Source organism: Anastrepha obliqua, chromosome 3, assembly GCF_027943255.1.
Source record: "Anastrepha obliqua isolate idAnaObli1 chromosome 3, idAnaObli1_1.0, whole genome shotgun sequence".
Classification (NCBI taxonomy): Eukaryota; Metazoa; Arthropoda; class Insecta; order Diptera; family Tephritidae; genus Anastrepha; species Anastrepha obliqua.
This window is the reverse complement of record NC_072894.1, coordinates 30,687,603-30,706,685: the sequence shown is the minus strand read 5'-3', so window position 1 is coordinate 30,706,685 and position 19,083 is coordinate 30,687,603. Positions and strand designations below refer to the sequence as shown.

Sequence of the window (19,083 nt, the reverse complement as noted above, 5' to 3'; positions counted from 1 at the left end):
CAAGCACATCCTGCACATAACGGTGTTTGCAAACAATGATGATAAATCGCAAAAACGTTTGGCCTTGAGTGTAAAGGAAAAGAAAACAAATCAAAAATAGCATTAGTATGGATACATTTCGCAAAAGATAAAAAACGAAAATTTACAAACAAATTTAGAGTGCAAACTTGCGAGGTTCGTTTTTTTTTCAATTTTTCTGAAGAGGCGAAAAACTCTCCAAAATCAATTTATCGAAATATTTTGCAGAACTTTCAATACACTAAGCGAAATAGGGAGGATGTATTGGGACAAACCAACTTCATAATTTTTCTTCTTAAAAATAGCTACATTAAATTTTCTTGAAAAGTCCTGCCAAAAGTTGTGTTATAAATTAAGTACGTAATAGATATGAAATTAAAATACTTTTTTGTTAATGAAGTTAGTTTTATTTAGTCAGATAAATATTCTTTTTTTTTAATTTTCTTTCGAAATGGTCCCCATTTGCTATTACACAGGCCTTCAAACGATTAGGCCATTCAGCTATTGCAGCACGCACGGTTTCCATGGATATTGGCGTCACTGCTCGAACTAAAGACTCTCCCAACTTCTTTGATTGATTGGAGATAATGGCGTCTTCGACAGGCCATTTCCTTCAATCCCATAATATGTAGCCTGATGGGTTCAGATTTGAACTCCCAGACGGCCATCTTTCTGCGGCTATGAGCACAGGAATATTGATTTTTAGCCACTGCTGGGTGGTTTTTGTCTTATGGGCTGGAGCGAAATCTTGCTGGAAGGAAGATCCAACTGCTTCACCACACTTTCTAAGACATCGTCCTGGTACACTTTTACCGCGGTCTTGATCCTTTTTCGGAGAAATGAAGAGATGTAACGCCTTTACAAGGCACTCCACACCAACCAAACAATTACAGAGGTTGGATGATGGCCACGTTGAACCGTTGGAAGAACATTTGCTGCGTCTTTAGAAGTTTTCGCTTAGATTTTGTCGTTTTGATTTCCAAAATTGCCTTACTTTTTATTATTTTTCTCGCTCAACTTTGTACTCTCTTTTCGTGCTTCCTTGTTTTGGTAGGTAGCTCGCAAGAGCCATCGGAATCACTATTAAAACTACAGGGTGGCTGATGAAGCCGCTACCAAAAAAAATTGAATAACTTTTTTTCTTTTTAAGTTATCTGTTCCATTTTTGTTTTAATTTGCAGATTGATCTTTAAAATTTATTAAAATGGATAACTGGGACACGCAAACAAGAATTTGGATAGTCCGCCGCTATCACGCACTGGAGTCCGTAGTTTTGGTACAGAGAGAGTACAGGCGGATGTTTGGCGGCGATCCCCCGAGCAAATGGACCATAATGAGACTGGTGAATAATTTTGCTGAGCAAGGAACAGTCGCAAGAAGGCCTTATCATCGAAACCCACCAGTTCGGACGGAGGAAACGATCGCTGCTGTAGCTGCAGCTATACACAGCAATCCAAGGGTTTCAACAAGAAGCTTATCTGCTCAACTTGGTGTCAGCCGACAGTCTTTGCAAACAATAATGCACAAAGATTTAGACTTATTTCCCTACAAAATTCAAATGGTTAACAAACTGAATGCAGCAGACTTGCCGATTCGCTTGGAATTTTGCCAGAAGATCCTGCAAATGGTGGAAGAAGACCAAAACCTGTTAAACTGCCTTTTCATGTCTGATGAGGCCCTTTTCGATTTAAACGGCAATGTGAACAAACAAAATTGTCAAATATGGAGTACTTCTAACCCACAGATACTCAACGAGACGGAATTGCATCCTCTTCGCGTGACAGTGTGGAGTGCGGTTTCTTCACGCTGTATTGTCGGGCCTTATTTTTTTGAAGAAAATGGTCACACCGGTACGGTTACTGGAGACCGTTATTTGAAAATGCTGAAAGAATTTTTCTATCCAGAACTACGCCGAAAGAGAATTCCTTTCAACTCTGTGTGGTTTCAACAAGATGGGGCAACGTCTCACATAGCCCAGACTGTTATGACAGAGTTGCGACGAAAATTTCCCAATAAACTGATTTCAAGAAACTCCGAATTTCGTTGGCCCCCCAGGTCGCCTGACCTTACTGCACCTGACTTTTTCTTGTGGGGTTTATGTAAACAAGAAGTTTATAAAACAAAGCCAACAAATTTGGATGAACTAAAACAATCCATTCGGGCAACAATTGCGGCTATTCCTGTCGCAACTCTCAAAGCAGCAATGAACAACTTTTTACTAAGATGCCGCACTTGTGTCAACGAGCATGGGGGGCATTTAAATTCAATTATTTTTAAAACTAGTTAAGCTACATTTAATAAAATTTAATGACCTTCAACTTGAAAAAAAAAATAATTTCCATACACTAAAAAAAAAGTTATTTGAGTTTCTTAATGTAGCAAAATTCATCAGCCACCCTGTATAAGGCGCAATACCAAAAATTCCGTAATTTTATTCAATGCGGTATTCCTCAAGATGATTGTTTCTGTCTTCAAAGGGTATGGTTACCCGTTTATATCTTAATAATCATAGAATCTAAATAAAATAAAATTCGTTCGTTATATTTTATGGCGAAAATACATAAAAATACCTCTACAGCAAAATAAAACTTTATGGGAATAGAATCCTACACGTTAATGATTTTTTATTTAATTTAATTTTTGGAACTAGCAAATTTGCATATCACCAAATAATAATGAGTAGAAATAAAACAGGTGATTCAGCCTTAATACACATGTTAAACTTCCATGCGTTCGAAGTATAAAAAGTGTAGGAATTTCAAAGTTCTCTTCTTGAAACACTATTCAAGTTTATTTTTTCCAGAAGGGCGATACAGTAAAAATCTCCCTTTATAATGTCATATGAAAAGTTAAGGAGAGAACAGATATTCTACATTCTGGAGGCTTGAGATTTAAAAGAAGTAAATGAGCATACTACCATGGAAGAGTTTCAGTAAAACGTAAAGACCGCAAAGCATAATTGAGAAAAACTTTTTGAATTTTCTCAGTCTTATTGATTGAGAATTGATGATAAGGCCACCAAATTATAGTGACATGGATTGTGAATATGCTTAGCTTAACTTCGGATAATATCATGAATTTTTCTTAGAAGGAACAACAGCCTCTCGTGCTTTCTCTACGTCTTTGGACGGACCAAAAATATGAAATACTCAGAAGCACTCTACGCTTTGCTTCATTACTTTGCCGAGCAATTGTTAATGCGTATATCCCTGCTATTGCCGCTTCTCTGCTGTTTTTTATACTTTCACAATTTCAACACTCAACCCCATTTACCGCGATATAACGGTGCATTCAAGGAGGAGATACATTTGAGTCTCCTAGGATTGGTCACAAAAACGGCAAGAGTCAGTGGACCATTAGAGCAAACACAATCTGAAGAAGAATAGAAAGCTCTGCATTTAGAAAGACCGTTTACAAAAAAATAAAAAGGAATTACCTCCAGTTTTTATAAATGGCAGTATTTGTTATATGAAAAAACCGCAAGAGCCGTCACCAAAAAACAAAAAACATTTAAACCGAAGCAATTCTTTACGCGCCTAAAACTTTCACTTTATTATTTCACAACTTTCGACATTTTTCGAAACTTCCGATTAAAAAGTTCAAGATTTGGATGAAATTTTGTTGAATGCTTGATTTATATGGTTTTGGTTAGATGAAAAATATTTGAAAAAAATAACAAAAAACTTCAACTCGAAAAATATTGTAAATTACAAAAAAAAAAAATTGTCATGCACTCAACTATGCTCGCCACTGTATACGTAGTATATTATAAAATTGTATGGATTTTCAGAAAATGTGTATGTACGTAATATATAAGTATTTGCTTGGAAAATAATTTTCATGCACATAAAACAATGCAAAACTTTAGTAAACACAGACTAACAAAATTTAAAATAACAACAAATACGACCGCAAGCCAAACTGAGAAATGCCTGAGAAAGTCAAGCAGCGTTTTCACTTCTTTTATAAGTATCAAAAACCTTACACAATTCAACGTTCCCGCCACCGAATTTGTCCTATGCGGGTTTTAGGTATTACCAATATTATTTAACGTGTTTTCCTTGTCAACAGCAAACAACCACCTGCCGACATATGACCGAGTAATAGACCTTTCGAATGTTACAACGTCGCGGGCAGTAAAAACCACTACTCGTGTTAATAGGCCGTTAACATTTCACAAATAAAATGGTCATCAATCAAATTGCGAATTGATCGCCCCAATATTGCGTATGTATAATATTTCTATTAATACGTTTCCCACTTCTTTGCCACACAGGGTCTGTCCATAAATGGGTATTCATTCCTGAACTGACAAAAACATTGAGTGAACTCTTTAATATTTGTATACACAACACTTTACACTTTTATTTCATTGTAGGTATTTGTTTATGCGAAGCTTTTTAATACCTGGAGACAATCCATTCACTCACTCAATACCTTACACGTCGCCGTTCCAATGACAACTGAATGGCGCACAATGAGCAATGATGTTGGTGAAGCAAAGTGGCACAGGATGATTTTAAATCTCTGACGAGAGTACTAACACAACATTAATGACGTCACCGCCGTCGCCGCAGCACAGCGTCCTGCAAATAATAATGCGTATCTACTACACCGCTGGTAACAACTCTTATCCACCAACCTTCCTTTTCCAATAAATATGTAGAATCGACAACGCACCAGGACACAGGCCATACGTATTAAAGCGAAGTTTACGTGTATTTAAAGCAACCCCGAAGGGTAGGCAAGTGTTGACTTATATTTATAAATTATCATCCGTGGCAATCTCTCCACTCACAGATTTTTGGGCACAAAAATAAAAGCACCGTTGTGATGGCGACATAATGACCTTCACCAAAAAAGCACTTTAAGTGCCATAATACACAAAAGGATACCAAAATGCCTACACGTATGTATGTGATTGCCTGAATTTTAGGTTTAGCAAATCTGGTTTTCTAGAGTATTTCAATGCCAACACAAACAACCCAACGTAAATACAGTGGCCAGGAGGGATGATAAAGTCCCGACAGTGCAATTTAAGAGAAAATGTGAGAGAGCGTCAACTGAGCGTCTGAACTCTCTGCAATAACGACAAGTGGAGGAAAAAGCTCAGCACTTGTAGTACATATTGTCGTAAAATTATGAAGTGACCAAAAATTATATATTTTGTCATCACCCGCAAATGATTCTAAATTATGGTCCATGATTTAAATTTAAAAAAATTTACGAAATTTCGAAAAGCAGTTTTACACATTTTTCCATTAACATTCCTTCTTACTTTCGAACTAGTTTGCTTTGAAAAAGCAGGCTCAACTAAGACTAAAGGGGCCAGAGCCAATACTCGGAATCAGTTCCGTAGGAATCATGGGATCAGCGATTATGTAGGCAATCTGCATAAAGAACGATGGTCCGGTCTAGAACGCTGCAAAGTGTTTTGTGACAAGTCCGAATAGAAAACTGTCAAACTTTCTACTAAAACTCAGAAGGAAAGACAGGAAAGACAAGTTGATGGTCAGCATCATTACAGGACACAACCCACCATTGGAATCATTGAGGACCCAGTGTGCCTGTCATGCTTGGAGGAGGCGGATAGCACTGAGCACTTTCTCTCTAGAGCACGGCTACGAGTTTTGGGTTCCGATGTCATGAGAATGAGTAATATTCGTTCTCTATCTCTATTCTTTCCTATCTCTTTCTCTGATACTTTTCTACTTCCATCCTTGACTATCAACCCCCTTTCCAGAGCTTTAAATACAATGGGCTTTTTAGCCTGAGTGTTTTAGGAGCCACCAAATCTCCTGGTGTTCTTGGCTCGACCTTTTCAAATTTCAATTTCAAGACTAAATCAATAATAATTGTAGAAACTGGAGTGCGGTTTAGCAGGATAAATCATTATACAGGGCAATAGGCTCCATGACGAGCTGCCACATTCTAAATAAAATGCTTGGAAATTATTAAATTTTTCTAATTTTAAGTCATTTTGTAACAAAGCCGATAGCCATGGCAGCTAGAGCTTTCTTTAATTATAATTTTTAAATTGTAATTAAATATAATAATAATAAAAAAAAATATTAAATTTTACTACCGAAATTCTGAGTCGGTGGTTGCATCACTTGTAGCAAATTAACTTTAGAACGCTTAATGCGTCGAAATTCAAACACGAAATTGCTAATATTATGGTCTGTGCCGGTGCCGCCTTTAATGAGATGATTTTTACGGTGATGCGGTAAGAAGTCAATTGAGTATGCCTGTGACGGCTTTAATAGCCGTGTTAACTGTAAACAGCGAGACAATAAATGAACTGTATGAGATATGCAAATACATTGAAAATTTTTAGCCAATATATTAGATCCAGCCGGATCGTTACCAATGCACTGGTAAATAATTTTAGGCGGGTTGATTGCAACTCACGATAAAAGACCTAGACCCGTACAATAAAACCTCCAAACTTTTTGCGTTTTCTTTGAAAAATTTTGTAAAATCATAGTAATTTTGCAATTTTTTGATTGAGGGTTTATAGAATCAGTGGAAAAAAGGGTTAAAATTCACATCGGAGCAAAACAAGTAGTTTAAGGGGTTACATGGGTTTCGTGGGTTAAAAAATCGATTTTTTTTGTTTATTAGATTCTGCAACATCTCAATTATATTTCAATTCGATCCGAATAATAGTTTCGGAGATACAGCCTTCGGAAGGTGTGCGCTTCAAGCCACATTAATTGTTACTCAAAACTTTAAACGCGTTTTTCTCGGAACCGTGTTTTCAAAGTCGGTTGTCAAATGTTCTCGAAAACTACTCAACCGATCTTGATGAAATTTTGCACAGGTGTTCGAGATACAATTTACTTATGATTGGACGAAGGATTTTTTTTTTTTCAATTATAACTATTTAAAAAAAAAAAACAAATGTCAAGCAAATTTGACCGAAATTTTCATTTTTTTAGAAAAATGTTTGCCAAAATTCCAATTTTTACTTTTTTTCCTTCGTTCAAGCACGAGTTTATGGTCTTAACTAAAACACTTATTTTTGTTTTATCATTTTAGATGATCCTGTCAGGAGTAATGCTGACAACGCGGACGCAGCTTTTTTTCGAGAGGTCACCGGAAATGACGTCACAATGGAGGAGTTTTAATTTTTTTTTTTTTTTTGAAAATTTCAGAAATTCTTCTTTTAACATGTATCTATAAGACAGAAAAAAATTTGAATTAAATAAATAATTTTTTACCTAGAAAAAAAATATTGAAAATAGGCCTTTTATTACCCGACGAAACCCATGTAACCCCTTAAGTGCATACAGGGAAATTTCGCGAGCAATAATTTTGTGGAATAATTTAACCCATTAGCTCCTTCCCGAAAGGGAATATTTAAATAAAATAACAATTCAGAAGTCACTATAGGGTTAAAATATTCTTGAATATTAACAAAGGACACTGAAAGTCAACTGGATTTTTACCTGTTGTATTCATCCGGAAGGAATCAAAATCATGTATAGGCAACGTAAATGCGGCTGTTCAGCTTCGTTACAGAAAAAGAGACACAAAACCTGAGAAGTTCAATTATGGATGAATCCCTTATTTCTTATGGTTGCTTTGCACTCGTCGCCGCGGTATTTGTAGTAATTAATATTTGATAAGCTACCGCATATAATTACGGGATACAAAGTTCTTAGAGTGTGAACGAAAAAATGTATCTGTGCAGCTTTATAATGCAAATTTATTTCGGCCAACTTTATTATGAGTTTTCACCAAATAGGCGATTTATGTTCCAAAATGCGTAAGCAATCTCCTATGCTTTACAACGGGTAATCCAAAAAGTCTGGTAAAATTGTGAGCCGTAGAAATATTGAGTTAAAATTTCTTTGTTGGTTACAGCCGTTAAGCACCGTAAACTAATCTAAGCAGTTCTAACGTTATACGATCTCAACAAAATATTTCCAAAAATGTATTTTATTTATTTTTTATTTTTAAAAGCTTACATGATAATAAAATTATAAGTAAACTCAAACAAACGCAGCGCTAGCAGCAGAGTCTTTCGGCTGGCTGGTGATGTGTGTTGGATCAGATACGACGGAGTAGGTCGGTGTCCTTTAGAAATTTGTAAATTTTTTCAATGTTATCTTCAGTAGCATCTTTTAAAAGTTGAAGAGGATCTGTGTTGCTGAAGTGGTGATGCCTTTGAGATGCCAGTTCTGGCAACTTGCCAGACTGATTTTGGCTTGGGAGAAGGAGCAGGTGATGGATGTATTACCCTGTAATAGGTGTACGCTAGTAATTATGGTGTGCCCAATACGGAGTCATGTGTATGGGGTAATGCGATTGGTGGGCACCGATGATGGATAGGCAGGTTTTGTACGTTTGGGGTTAATGTTGGAATAATGGTGTTTATAATACGACCATTCACGAAGTAACTTTGTTTGCCTCTGTTCATAAATAAGTCGGTATATGTCGCTGGGTAGCATGACTTCTGATGTGACTGTTGGTGGAATGGAAATGTCCTTGGCAATTGTATGTGCCAGTGTGTTAGCCTGGATGCCGGAGTACCCTGGTATCCACATAATTTTGATGCTACTCCAATGGGTAATTAGTATGTTTTGATACGGTTGATGATTTTGTTTGATTTTTTGTGGTTTTGGATGGCTTGGAAGCAAGACAAACTGTCCGAGCAAATTATATGTTTACCCTTACTTTTGGCGCAGTATTGAACGGCTGAAAATCTAGCAGAATGAAAATAGAAGGCCGTAGGCGGTAACTTCCTGATTTTCCTTTAAAGTGAAAGTCTTTGCCAATAAGAAGGTTGAGGCTTAGAGTAAGCTTTGGATAGAGCCTGAATATTTGGTCCTCCATGTTGTCGTATAAAGACGGAAGGCCGGATTCGGCAAGAATGGCCTTTATGGGCGATGTCGGAAAGGCGCGTATGGATCTGCGCACTACGGCATGGTAGGGGGCAGCAAGCATCTTTAGATTTTGCTTGGCGTGTAACCAGCTAGACCGTAATTAATGATTGATAGGATGAGGGCTTTTACCACGTTAATCAGTAGAGTTGAGCTAATTAGCGAGCGTTTGCTTGATAAGTATTTAATAATATTTAACTTAACATATAGTTTCTCCCTAACATATTTACAGTGCTGTTGGAAGGAATACTTGGGATCGAATATAATACCAAGAAACTTAATATTATCTGTATTTACAATATTTACACCATTGATCGTAAGGGAAGAAAGAGCATACTCCCGTTTTTTTACATATATGAAGCATTTTGGTTTTATTCTCTAAAAATTATACAACGCAAATGCACGAAGAATGCAAATAATAAAATCCCGATTGCACTAACTTTTCATGCGGATAATAAATCCCAAAGTTTGTTGCAAAGGAACCCACGGAGCCATTTTTAGAGCTATTGAGCGTATATACCTACATTCAGATGGGTGATTTGTTGTTGTTGTAGCAGAATAAACATTCCGCATACGTATACGGGGAATGCTGCTGAAGTGACAGTTCTCGGCCGGCTCGTTTCGGTTACGTAGAACCGACTGTCGTGGGAACGAATGCTTGAATGCTTTCATGATATTTGGTTCAATAGCTGGCTGTACTTTCACCAGCCGAAATCCGACGTGGTGTTTACAATACATCTGATCCTGGACCCAAGCGTAAAAGTGCTGATTGAATGCATTCAGATAATCCAAATCCCAAAAAATCGCACTAGAAAAGTTCGAAGTCTCAGCATGTGAATGCACCCCACACGACACTAACCACCTTTTCACATGCCCCATCAAATCGACTCATCTAATAGGACTATGAATAAGTTCGTGCGGTTTTTTTCGAAATTTGAAACTTTATTGACGTAAAATGGTTACAAATTTAATATTCAAAGTATTGTCCATCGCTTACTACTACTTTTTCCCATCTTTCTGGCAATTCACGGATTCCCTTTGTGAAAAATTCGGTCGGTTTTGCCGCAATCCACGAATCGATCCATTTTTTGACTTCATCGTAATTACGGAAGTGCTGGTCAGCCAGGCCATGTTGCATCGATCGGAAGAGATAGTATATTAATCGGATGGCGCAAGGTCTGGACTATACGGCGGGTGGGGTAGGACATCCCATTTGAGCGTTTCTAAGTATGTTTTGACCACTTGTGCAACATGTGGCCGAGCATTGTCATGTTGCAAAATAACTTTGTCGTGTCTATCGGCGTATTGCGGCCGTTTTTCTCGCAGTGCTCGGCTCAAACGCATCAATTGTCGTCGGTAGACATCCCCCGTAATCGTTTCATTCGGTTTCAGTAGCTCATAATACACAACACCCAGCTGGTCCCACCAGATACACAGCATAACCTTCAGGCCATGAATATTCTGCGCCGACGTCGATGTTGAAGCATGGCCAGGGTATCCATACGTTGCCCGACGTTTTGGATTGTCGTAATGGACCCACTTTTCATCGCCAGTCACAATTCGATGCAAAAAACCCTTTCTTTTGTGCCGTTGAAGCAGTTGTTCGCATGCCATAAAACGGCGTTCAACGTCTCTTGGCTTCAATTCATACGGCACCCAATGGCCTACCTTTCGGATCATTCCCATGGCTTTTAAACGTTTGGAAATGGTTGATTGATCAACTCCCAAAGTTTTTGCAACCTCTTCTTGCGTTTGAGCCGGATCTTGATCGAGCAATTCCTCCAATTCGGTATCCATGAACTTTGGCGGCGCACCCTCGCGCTCTTCGTCTTCCAAGCCAAAATCACCACTTTTAAAGCGTGCAAACCACTTCTGGCACGTTCGCTCAGCTAGAGCATGCTCACCATAAACTTCCACCAAGATACGATGACTTTCGGCTGCTTTTTTCTTCATATTAAAATAATGAAGAAGAATTCCCCGCAAAAACACATTATTTGGCACGAAATTCGACATTTTCAAGTGTGGTAAAAATATTGTTGTTTACGCTTCAAATAAAAAACTTATACTGACGTTTGTGCCTTACGACAGTAGCTCTCCAATGAATGTTGGAAATGTGGATCGATGGAATAATAATCAAGTTACGCCATCTGTTGTAAAACCGCACGAACTTATTCATAGTCCTATTAACACCCCGCTCCCTCTGGCCCCAACCTGTTCAAACCGCAAGTTTCCTGGGCCTACCATTAGATGAGCTAGACGAAGACGACCAGTGATTTACATTGCACTGACAGGGTTTAGTATTCTGCTACAATAACAACAGCTGCAAACGTCGTTCTATCTATTACTCTCTGACTCGCCCGGATTAACTCCATGTGACTACTTCTGTTTGGAAAATTACCTTTGACCATGAAGAAATTTTAAGGTGGACGGCCGCCATAACCAACAAGATTTCCAAAACGATGTTAAATAAGTCGTTTGAGGTACGGAATATGGAGTTCGAGGGGTGTAATTTGAATAAAATAAATCATAATTGTATTAATTTTACACTAGTCTGTGAACTTTTGCGACAGACCTTGGGGATACCGGACCAAAACTGGCGGCATTGCTGACGATGATGACGTCATCAAACGATGAATGAAATACTCACAAGGACGCTCAGAGAAATCTACAAGTAGACGGAGTCGATCGAACTAGAAGTAAATCCAGATACGACGGAAGAGGTACTATTCACAAGAAAGTACAATATTCGCAACTGGTCAACACCGATACTTAGAAGAGTAGAATTAACACTTCAAACATCGACTAAATACGTAGGTATTATTATAGATAGTGAGACATTGAGATTTAATGTGGAAGAAGAAGCAAATGCCTTATACGCATGCAGGAAAACGCTCGGTAAGACTTAGAACTTATCTCCTCGACTCACACATTGGATATACATGGCGGTTATTACACCAGGGTTGTAGGGTAGGTGGCATGTGGTAAAATGATGCACGTTAAAAGATTGGAAAGCGTACAAAGGATTGCAGGAATATGTGTAAGCACTGCTAAGAGTACAACTTCAACAGCGCTAAAAAAAAGACTTCTCGACTGGCATCCAATCAAATTAGAAGTAACAAACTCAGCCAAAAGATCTGCACTAAGATTGAGGATGATTACACTATTCTCAGAAAGGCTTTTTGATCGGAGCAACATACAGAACATTAACGAAAGGCCAGACTACGTTATTCCACAAGTAAAGTTGCCTTGTTTTGTAATAGAGCAGAATGGCTGACAGAAAGGTTTAGAATCTGATTACCACGCATATAATTTCTTTACAGATGGATCCAAAATGACGGAAGGAGTAGAAGAATCTGTCTTCTGCCCGCAGTTTGATCTCCAAAAATTTTTTTTTAGGCTTCCTAATCACTGTAGCATATATTAAGCTCAGATCGATGCTGTTACCAAAGCATTAGCGCTAAGCATTAAGCTACTATTTAAGCAGTAATGGCTGCAATGACTAGCTCGGATAGCGTGCAATAATGCAGGTCCAAAATGGACGAACTCTGGGAGAAAAGACAGGTCACAATTTACTAGGTACTAGGGCACAAGGCACATCCCGCTTGCCTAGGATGAGTACGTCGGACATATATGTCTCACTCTCAGTTTTAAAGACGAAACTAGACGAGGAACTAACTCTGGAAGCACAATCTATATGGGAAGCCTCGACGTCCTCGAACTTGCAACAGGAAAACCACAAACATTATTCTATCACTCCCAAGGAAGGAATGTAAAATATTGGTTGGAGTACTGACAGGACTTTGTATCACTCCATATCACGCAGCTAAAATGGGGTTGATCCAGAACGACACGTGTAACTTATGCGAAGAAGAAAGGGGTACAGCTCATTTTTCAATGTCTTGTTTTAAACACAACTCGTTTCAACTGCCTGCGACCGGTATACTTTTTATCTCACAACGATATTGCTGATAAAAGTTTCAACTGTTTATTACAACTTGCCAAAACATGTATCACGTGTTTAACACGACTCCAACAACACTGGTAACACTGCGGATCATTTTGGTCTATGTGAGATTTATTCAGATCAGCCAGATATACCTAACCTTGTATTTTAGATATAAGAAAAAAAACCACTCCCATTTCACAGAAAAGAAAAATTAGCATTAAAAACTGCTATAATAAAGCGTTTTTCAGTAAGAGCGCTTCAACTTTTTTTTTGAATAAAACACAAACGGTTTGACTTTTTTAACTAATTTTTTTTATTATCGAGTTTGAACATATACATTTAAGTATGAAATTCGATTTCTTTTGCATGACCACCGCGTGCACGTTTTACGAAGTCCAATCGTTGAACCCAATTTTCGACCACTCTTTTGCATAAATCGGCCGAAATTCCAGCAATTTCGCTTGCAATATTGGCTCTGAGCTCACAAATCTTCGCCGGCTTGTTACAGTAGACCAATGACTTCACATAACTCCAAAGAAAATAGTCTAGAGGCGTCAAATCACACGAGCGCGGCGGCCATTCGACCGGTCCATTTCTGGAAATAATGCGCTCATCGTACTTACTCTTCAACAAATCAATTATAGCGTGTGCTGTGTGGCTTGTGGCCCCGTTCTGTTGAAACCACATGTCGTCTAAGGCCATACCATTCAATTGCGGCCAAAAATAATCGTTTATCATGTCGCGGTATCGATTTCCATTCACAGTAACGTGGCGATCGTTCTCGTCAACGAAAAAATATGGGCCAATTACGCCGCCGGCATGTAAACCGCACCAAACAGTCACTCTTTGTGGGTACATTGGTTTTTCGGCAATCTCTCTTGGATTATCTTTCGCCCAAATGCGGAAATTCTGCTTATTGACGAATCTACTGAGGTGAAAATGTACGTCCTCACTGAAGATGAAGTGCGCGATATGCATTTTGATTGTACGCCTGAATAACTTTAACGCGTTGCTCAAGTGTGTAGCGTTCCATGATGAAATGTATACTAACGAAGTTTACAAATGAAAAGCGAAAAATAAAAAATATTGCGTCGTTCGCCCTCCCTATCGGAAAAAAGTTGAAGCGCACCTATTGAAAAACGCTTTATATACGAGGTGTGTCCAAAAAATAATTAAAATTTCGCGGGCTGCGTACATTCGACTTTCTATTATTATCAAGGCCATGCAACGTGTTGGGCATTTTCGTTCCGCGAGAGAGAAAAAAGATATAACGTAAAGGAAAGGAGAGAGAGAGTATACCTTATTTATATCTTAGATACACTTCAGGCTATTTTTCCTGAGTTTTTCCTTGTGGTTGCTAATTTCTAGTGAGAAATAACACTGCTTACTTTTTGGCGCTTGTTTGTTGGCGCAAACTTGTAGGAAATATATTTTTGGTGCCTACTTTTTGACGTTATATTTCCTTGGTCCCTACTGTTTGGGGCGTTTTTTGGTCCCAATTTTTTGGCGTTTTTTTTTTTGGTGCCTACTTTTTGACATTGTATTTCCTTGGTGCCTACTTTTTGGCGCTTATTTTCGTTTCTTGGCTAGTGCTTGTGCGTACTATAAAGTGCTATCCACTCCGGCGTCGCATTTATTTGTACTGCCTTGCGGTAATTTGTACCGTTACTACAGTCCTGGAATCGCTGCGTTTGTGCGGGTGATAAACGCTCGGAGCAGTGCGCGTTGTTGCCACGGTTTGTGTCCGACGTTTACCTACACCGGTCGACCCTTTTCCGTTTTTTGTAAATTTTGTCTATTTGTATTCTTTGCAAATGTTGTGAGTTTATTTAGATATATATTCTTTCTCTCTCATTCTCTCTCGGGTCTCTCCCTCTTTCTTTGTTCTGCCTTGAAAGTTTCGCTTCTGTTATGTGTACTACGCTACACGCACTTTTTATTTTTTTTTTATGTTGGTACACTCGTTTCGAAGATATGTCCACGGTTTTAGCAATATAGTATGTTTAGTTTGTTTGTGAGAGGTAAGTAAGACAAGTGTTTTGCGAGTTCGGCGATTTTATGCTATCGAAAAAATTGGATCAAAGAAGTGGCATCAAATTTTGTGCAAAAACTGAAATTAAGTGCTCAAAAACACTTAAAACGTTGACAGTGGCATACCGTGAGAGTACTCTGAGTTAAAATGTTTACAAGTGGAACAAGCTTTTCACAGAAGGTCGAGAATATGTGAAGGACAACGCTCGCTCTGGACGCTCCAGCACATCAACAACCGAGGGAAGTTACTGAGGATGACGGCATATCGGTTGGCTCATGCCTTGCAATCTTTTCGGAAATTTTGGGGATGAAGCGTGTGGCAGCGAAATTCGTTCCAAAATTGCTGAATTTTGACCAAAACCAAAGTCGCATGAGCATCGCTCAGGAATTGTTGAATGACGTCAACGATGATCCAGATTTACTTAAAAGCGTCAAACCTGGTCACGAATCATGGGTATAAGGTTACGACATCAAAACCAAAGCCCAATCGTCCCAATGACAGAGCCCAGGAGAATCAAGACTAAAAAAGACACGCCAAGTTCGATCAAATGTCAAGGTTTTGCTCACTGTTTTCTTCGATTACCATGGCGTAGGGCATCAGGAGTTCGTACCACAAGGTCGTACGGTAAATAAGGAATATTACCTTGAAGTTATACGCCGTTTGCGTGAAGCTATACGAAAAAAACGACCGGAATTGTGGAAAAAAAAATGTATGGCTTTTGCATCATGATAATCTACCTGCTCACTCATATTTGCTTGAAAGAGATTATTTGGCTAAAAACAACACCGTTAACATGCCTTAGCCACCGTATTCACAAGGAGACCATCCCTGTAAGTGTGAAGGGACCCATGAAAGGACGGCGTTGTGCGACGATTGAGGACACACCAAAAAGTGCAAATCAGAACTGCCTCGAGGATTGGAAAAAACGCTGGTACAAGTGTATTATATCTGAGGATGACTACTTTGAAGGAGATAAAATAGAAATTGATGAATAAATAAATACTTTTTGATAAAAATTAAAATTCACCTTATATTTTTAATACACCTCGTATATATGTATATAATTGGCGTTTACACCTTTTTTGGGTGTTTGGACGAGCTCCTTCTCCTAATTGTGGTGTGCGTCTTAATGTTGTGCCACAAATCGAGGGACCAACAGTTTTAAGCCAACTCCGAACGGCAGATATTTTTTATGAGGAGCTTTTTTATGATAGAGCTACACGCGGAGGTTTGCCAGTGCCTGCCTATGGACAACCGCTCTTAGAAAAAACCTTTTACTTTCATTTTGGTCTTACATGCACAGTGATTCGACCCTATGCACTTCCAGATGGTAGTCATGCACCAGCTCATTCGACTACGGCGGCCGCTTAAGCCGCCTAAGAACTTAGCCACTTTATTTTTCAAAACGGGTAAAATATAAATTTTTGCACTTAACTCACAAAACCCTTAAAGACCGAATAATCAATAAAACTAGACTGTACATTCAGGGTTACTCAGAATTCAAATCGCTTGTTTTTAGAATATCGATTTCTATACATGCAGATAAATTAACTATCGAACACAATTGACCACCACATCACAACACACTTACGATGTCTTCCTCGGGTATTGTTGTGCAGGAGGTGCGCACATGCCGCACACGATGTATTACATCCAAACTGAGTCTGTGTTCATCGCGCAATGAATCTGCTACTACGCGTGAAGTTAAATGGCCGCCATCGGAAAAAGACCGGATGCGCACACCACCATTTTCATCTGTAGTCAAGCACACAGATTTGAAACGGTCGATCACCGTCTCTTGTATTTGATTGACGCCCAAGGAATTACCCATTGCTCAAATGTAAATATGCACACACAAGCAAATATTTATAGATGTACACACAGTAACTCGATTATATGCACAAGTGTATAGTACGAATACGTATTAATGTTTTCACGTATGTTTAAACTGGCAATAGGAAGCTATTCATAGCCAACAAGCAAATTTCTAACAACACGCAGCGCCCATGGAAAAATGTATTTGTCTATGTTATTGCGGAAGTGGGTTGCAAGTATGTTATTTGTACTGCACTCCTCAAGGATCCCGGCTAGACTGAAATATGCACATTTCTCACAGCAGCATCCGTTGCGGCTGGCAGCCTGATACATATTCCACAACTTATAATGAGAGAGTAACATTAGCAGTCAAAGTGTCAAGTTTTAACTTAATTACAATGTAGCGTTGTTGTCATATGCATATGTATGTGTAATACAACGAAAACCCTCTATGGCAAGGATAAAGTTGCACATTCAATCGGGTGTCACCATAGCATCGAAACGATTAAATTATGTCGACCAGCCGGATTGGCATAGTTAACAGGCGGATTTTTTCAACACCATCGCAATACACCATAAACAAAAATGTAATGTGAGAGAAAACGGATATTTATAGATTTTTTGTATAATATTTTATCGTTGAACTCGATTTTGTGGTATCTAAAATTATTCAAGTGTGAAAAAATTATAAGAAAAAACTGTATAGAAGCCTGTATACTCTGCTCCGGCGGTCGCCGTAACCAAATGGGTTCGTGCGTGACTACCATATGGAGGTGCACAGGTTCGAATCTCCGTGAACGAAACACGAAACGATGGAACAAGCGGTCTAATAGCGGTCGCCCCTTGACAGGCAATGACAAACTTCCGAGTCTATTTATGCCATTAAAAAGATCCTCATAAAAATTATATAATGACGTTCGGAGGTGGTGTAAAACTGTAAGATCGCAAATAGCAGGAAAAGTTCCGGTGTAAGCGCCAATTATATACTCCGCTGAGATTACAGTCTTTCTAATAGAAATGTGACCGGTAAAATTCAAACTTAGAGTTCCGTTATGAAAATAATTTAAATGATGCTAAAAACGCGTACTTTTTCGGAATACGCTTCTTGCAATTTATGAGTTTCGTGAGAAATTTAGAAAGTGTACGTTGTGCGTACAAAATAAGTTTGGCGTATGAAAAACGATTAGAGGCAGTGATCCTGTTTACACATGCATCTGCAGCAAATTATTTGAAGATGCCTTAAGGCCTTCGCATACGGGTCGTATCGTCATCGTAGCGTGTGCGGCAAAATGTTCACAAGCATACGCTTCGTTGTCGCACACTTGTGTTCAAATGGCGAACCTCACACTGGCCGTCAGCTACTCGTACTCGTCACAGCAAGCATGCAACAGGACGCTTAAAGTACAGCAGAGTCGTTAAATACCCTGTATGCTTGTAGTTTGTTTTTTATTTTTAGTGTTAGTAATTTGTTTTTGAATAGTGGGCTTCAAAATGTCTACAAGCTCCTTAAAAGCATTCTTAGGGATTCTGTAAAAGTCTGAAATTTATAATCATTTGTGTAAGCAAAAGTCTGAAATTTGTAATCATCCTCTGTAAACTCCCTTTTGTAATCATCCTCCTATTCCCACTCTTCACGTAACACCTGACCCCAGCCCCACATAAGCATGGTTTCCGACGATTGCATAGCACCACCACGACACTCACCATCATATACGCCCAGATCAAACGCGGGCTTAACCAAAACCGCCCCTGCGAGAGGACTGTCCCAGTGGCGTTGAAGAAAGCTTTCGACACTGTGAGCCATTCCACGCTACTAGATGATATTTATCAGACGACACTCCCGCCAGGGCTGAAGAGGTGGTCCGCCAACTATCTGAGCGGTCGTCACTCGTCAGTGATTTTTCGAGACCAGACATCGAAACAGAGAAAGATCAATTGACCCCGACATTCGTCCGGCATGTGAAGGCACCCCGCACGACACTAACCACCTTTTCACATGCCCCATCAAACTGACTCATCTAAAACCCGCTCCCTCTGGACCCAACCGGCCGAAACAGCATGTTTCCTGGGCCTACCTTTAGATGAGCCAGACAAAGACGACCGGTGACTGACGGATTTGTATTACTGATACAACAACAACAATACCAACTCCCTTGTGACAATGAATAATCTGCTGTTTGAATAATCGCACTTGTACTACATCTAGTTGCATAGTTTACGGACAAGCAAGCGAATCGTCATTCAACGGTATACTGAAGTTTAAACACATTGACGACTCTTTCGGACTAGAACCAAAAAAAATTCCTCGCCAAATCAAAGATAATTAATTTGTTTATGACAAAGCCGAACTTATCGTTGCGTGAAGCTGAAGCAGTTTTAAGGAA

At 39.0% G+C, this 19,083-nt stretch overlaps 1 protein-coding gene across 2 annotated transcripts in view; it reads right to left on the bottom strand.

Moving 5' to 3' along the window:
- Window positions 1-19,083, bottom strand: part of LOC129241598 (cAMP-dependent protein kinase type I regulatory subunit) — an 88,602-nt gene that overhangs the window by 54,840 nt on the left and 14,679 nt on the right. Inside the window, exons 1-2 of one of the 2 annotated variants that reach the window (XM_054878024.1) lie at window positions 16,470-16,715; window positions 1,438-1,445 (exon numbers count right to left, since the gene is read on the bottom strand). The exons of the other annotated variant lie outside the window; for it this stretch is intronic. Coding sequence (XP_054733999.1) covers window positions 1,438-1,445; window positions 16,470-16,715 — 254 coding nt within the window. Of the gene's footprint in view, window positions 1-1,437; window positions 1,446-16,469; window positions 16,716-19,083 lie in introns of those variants that run through there. 2 annotated transcript variants of the gene reach the window in all.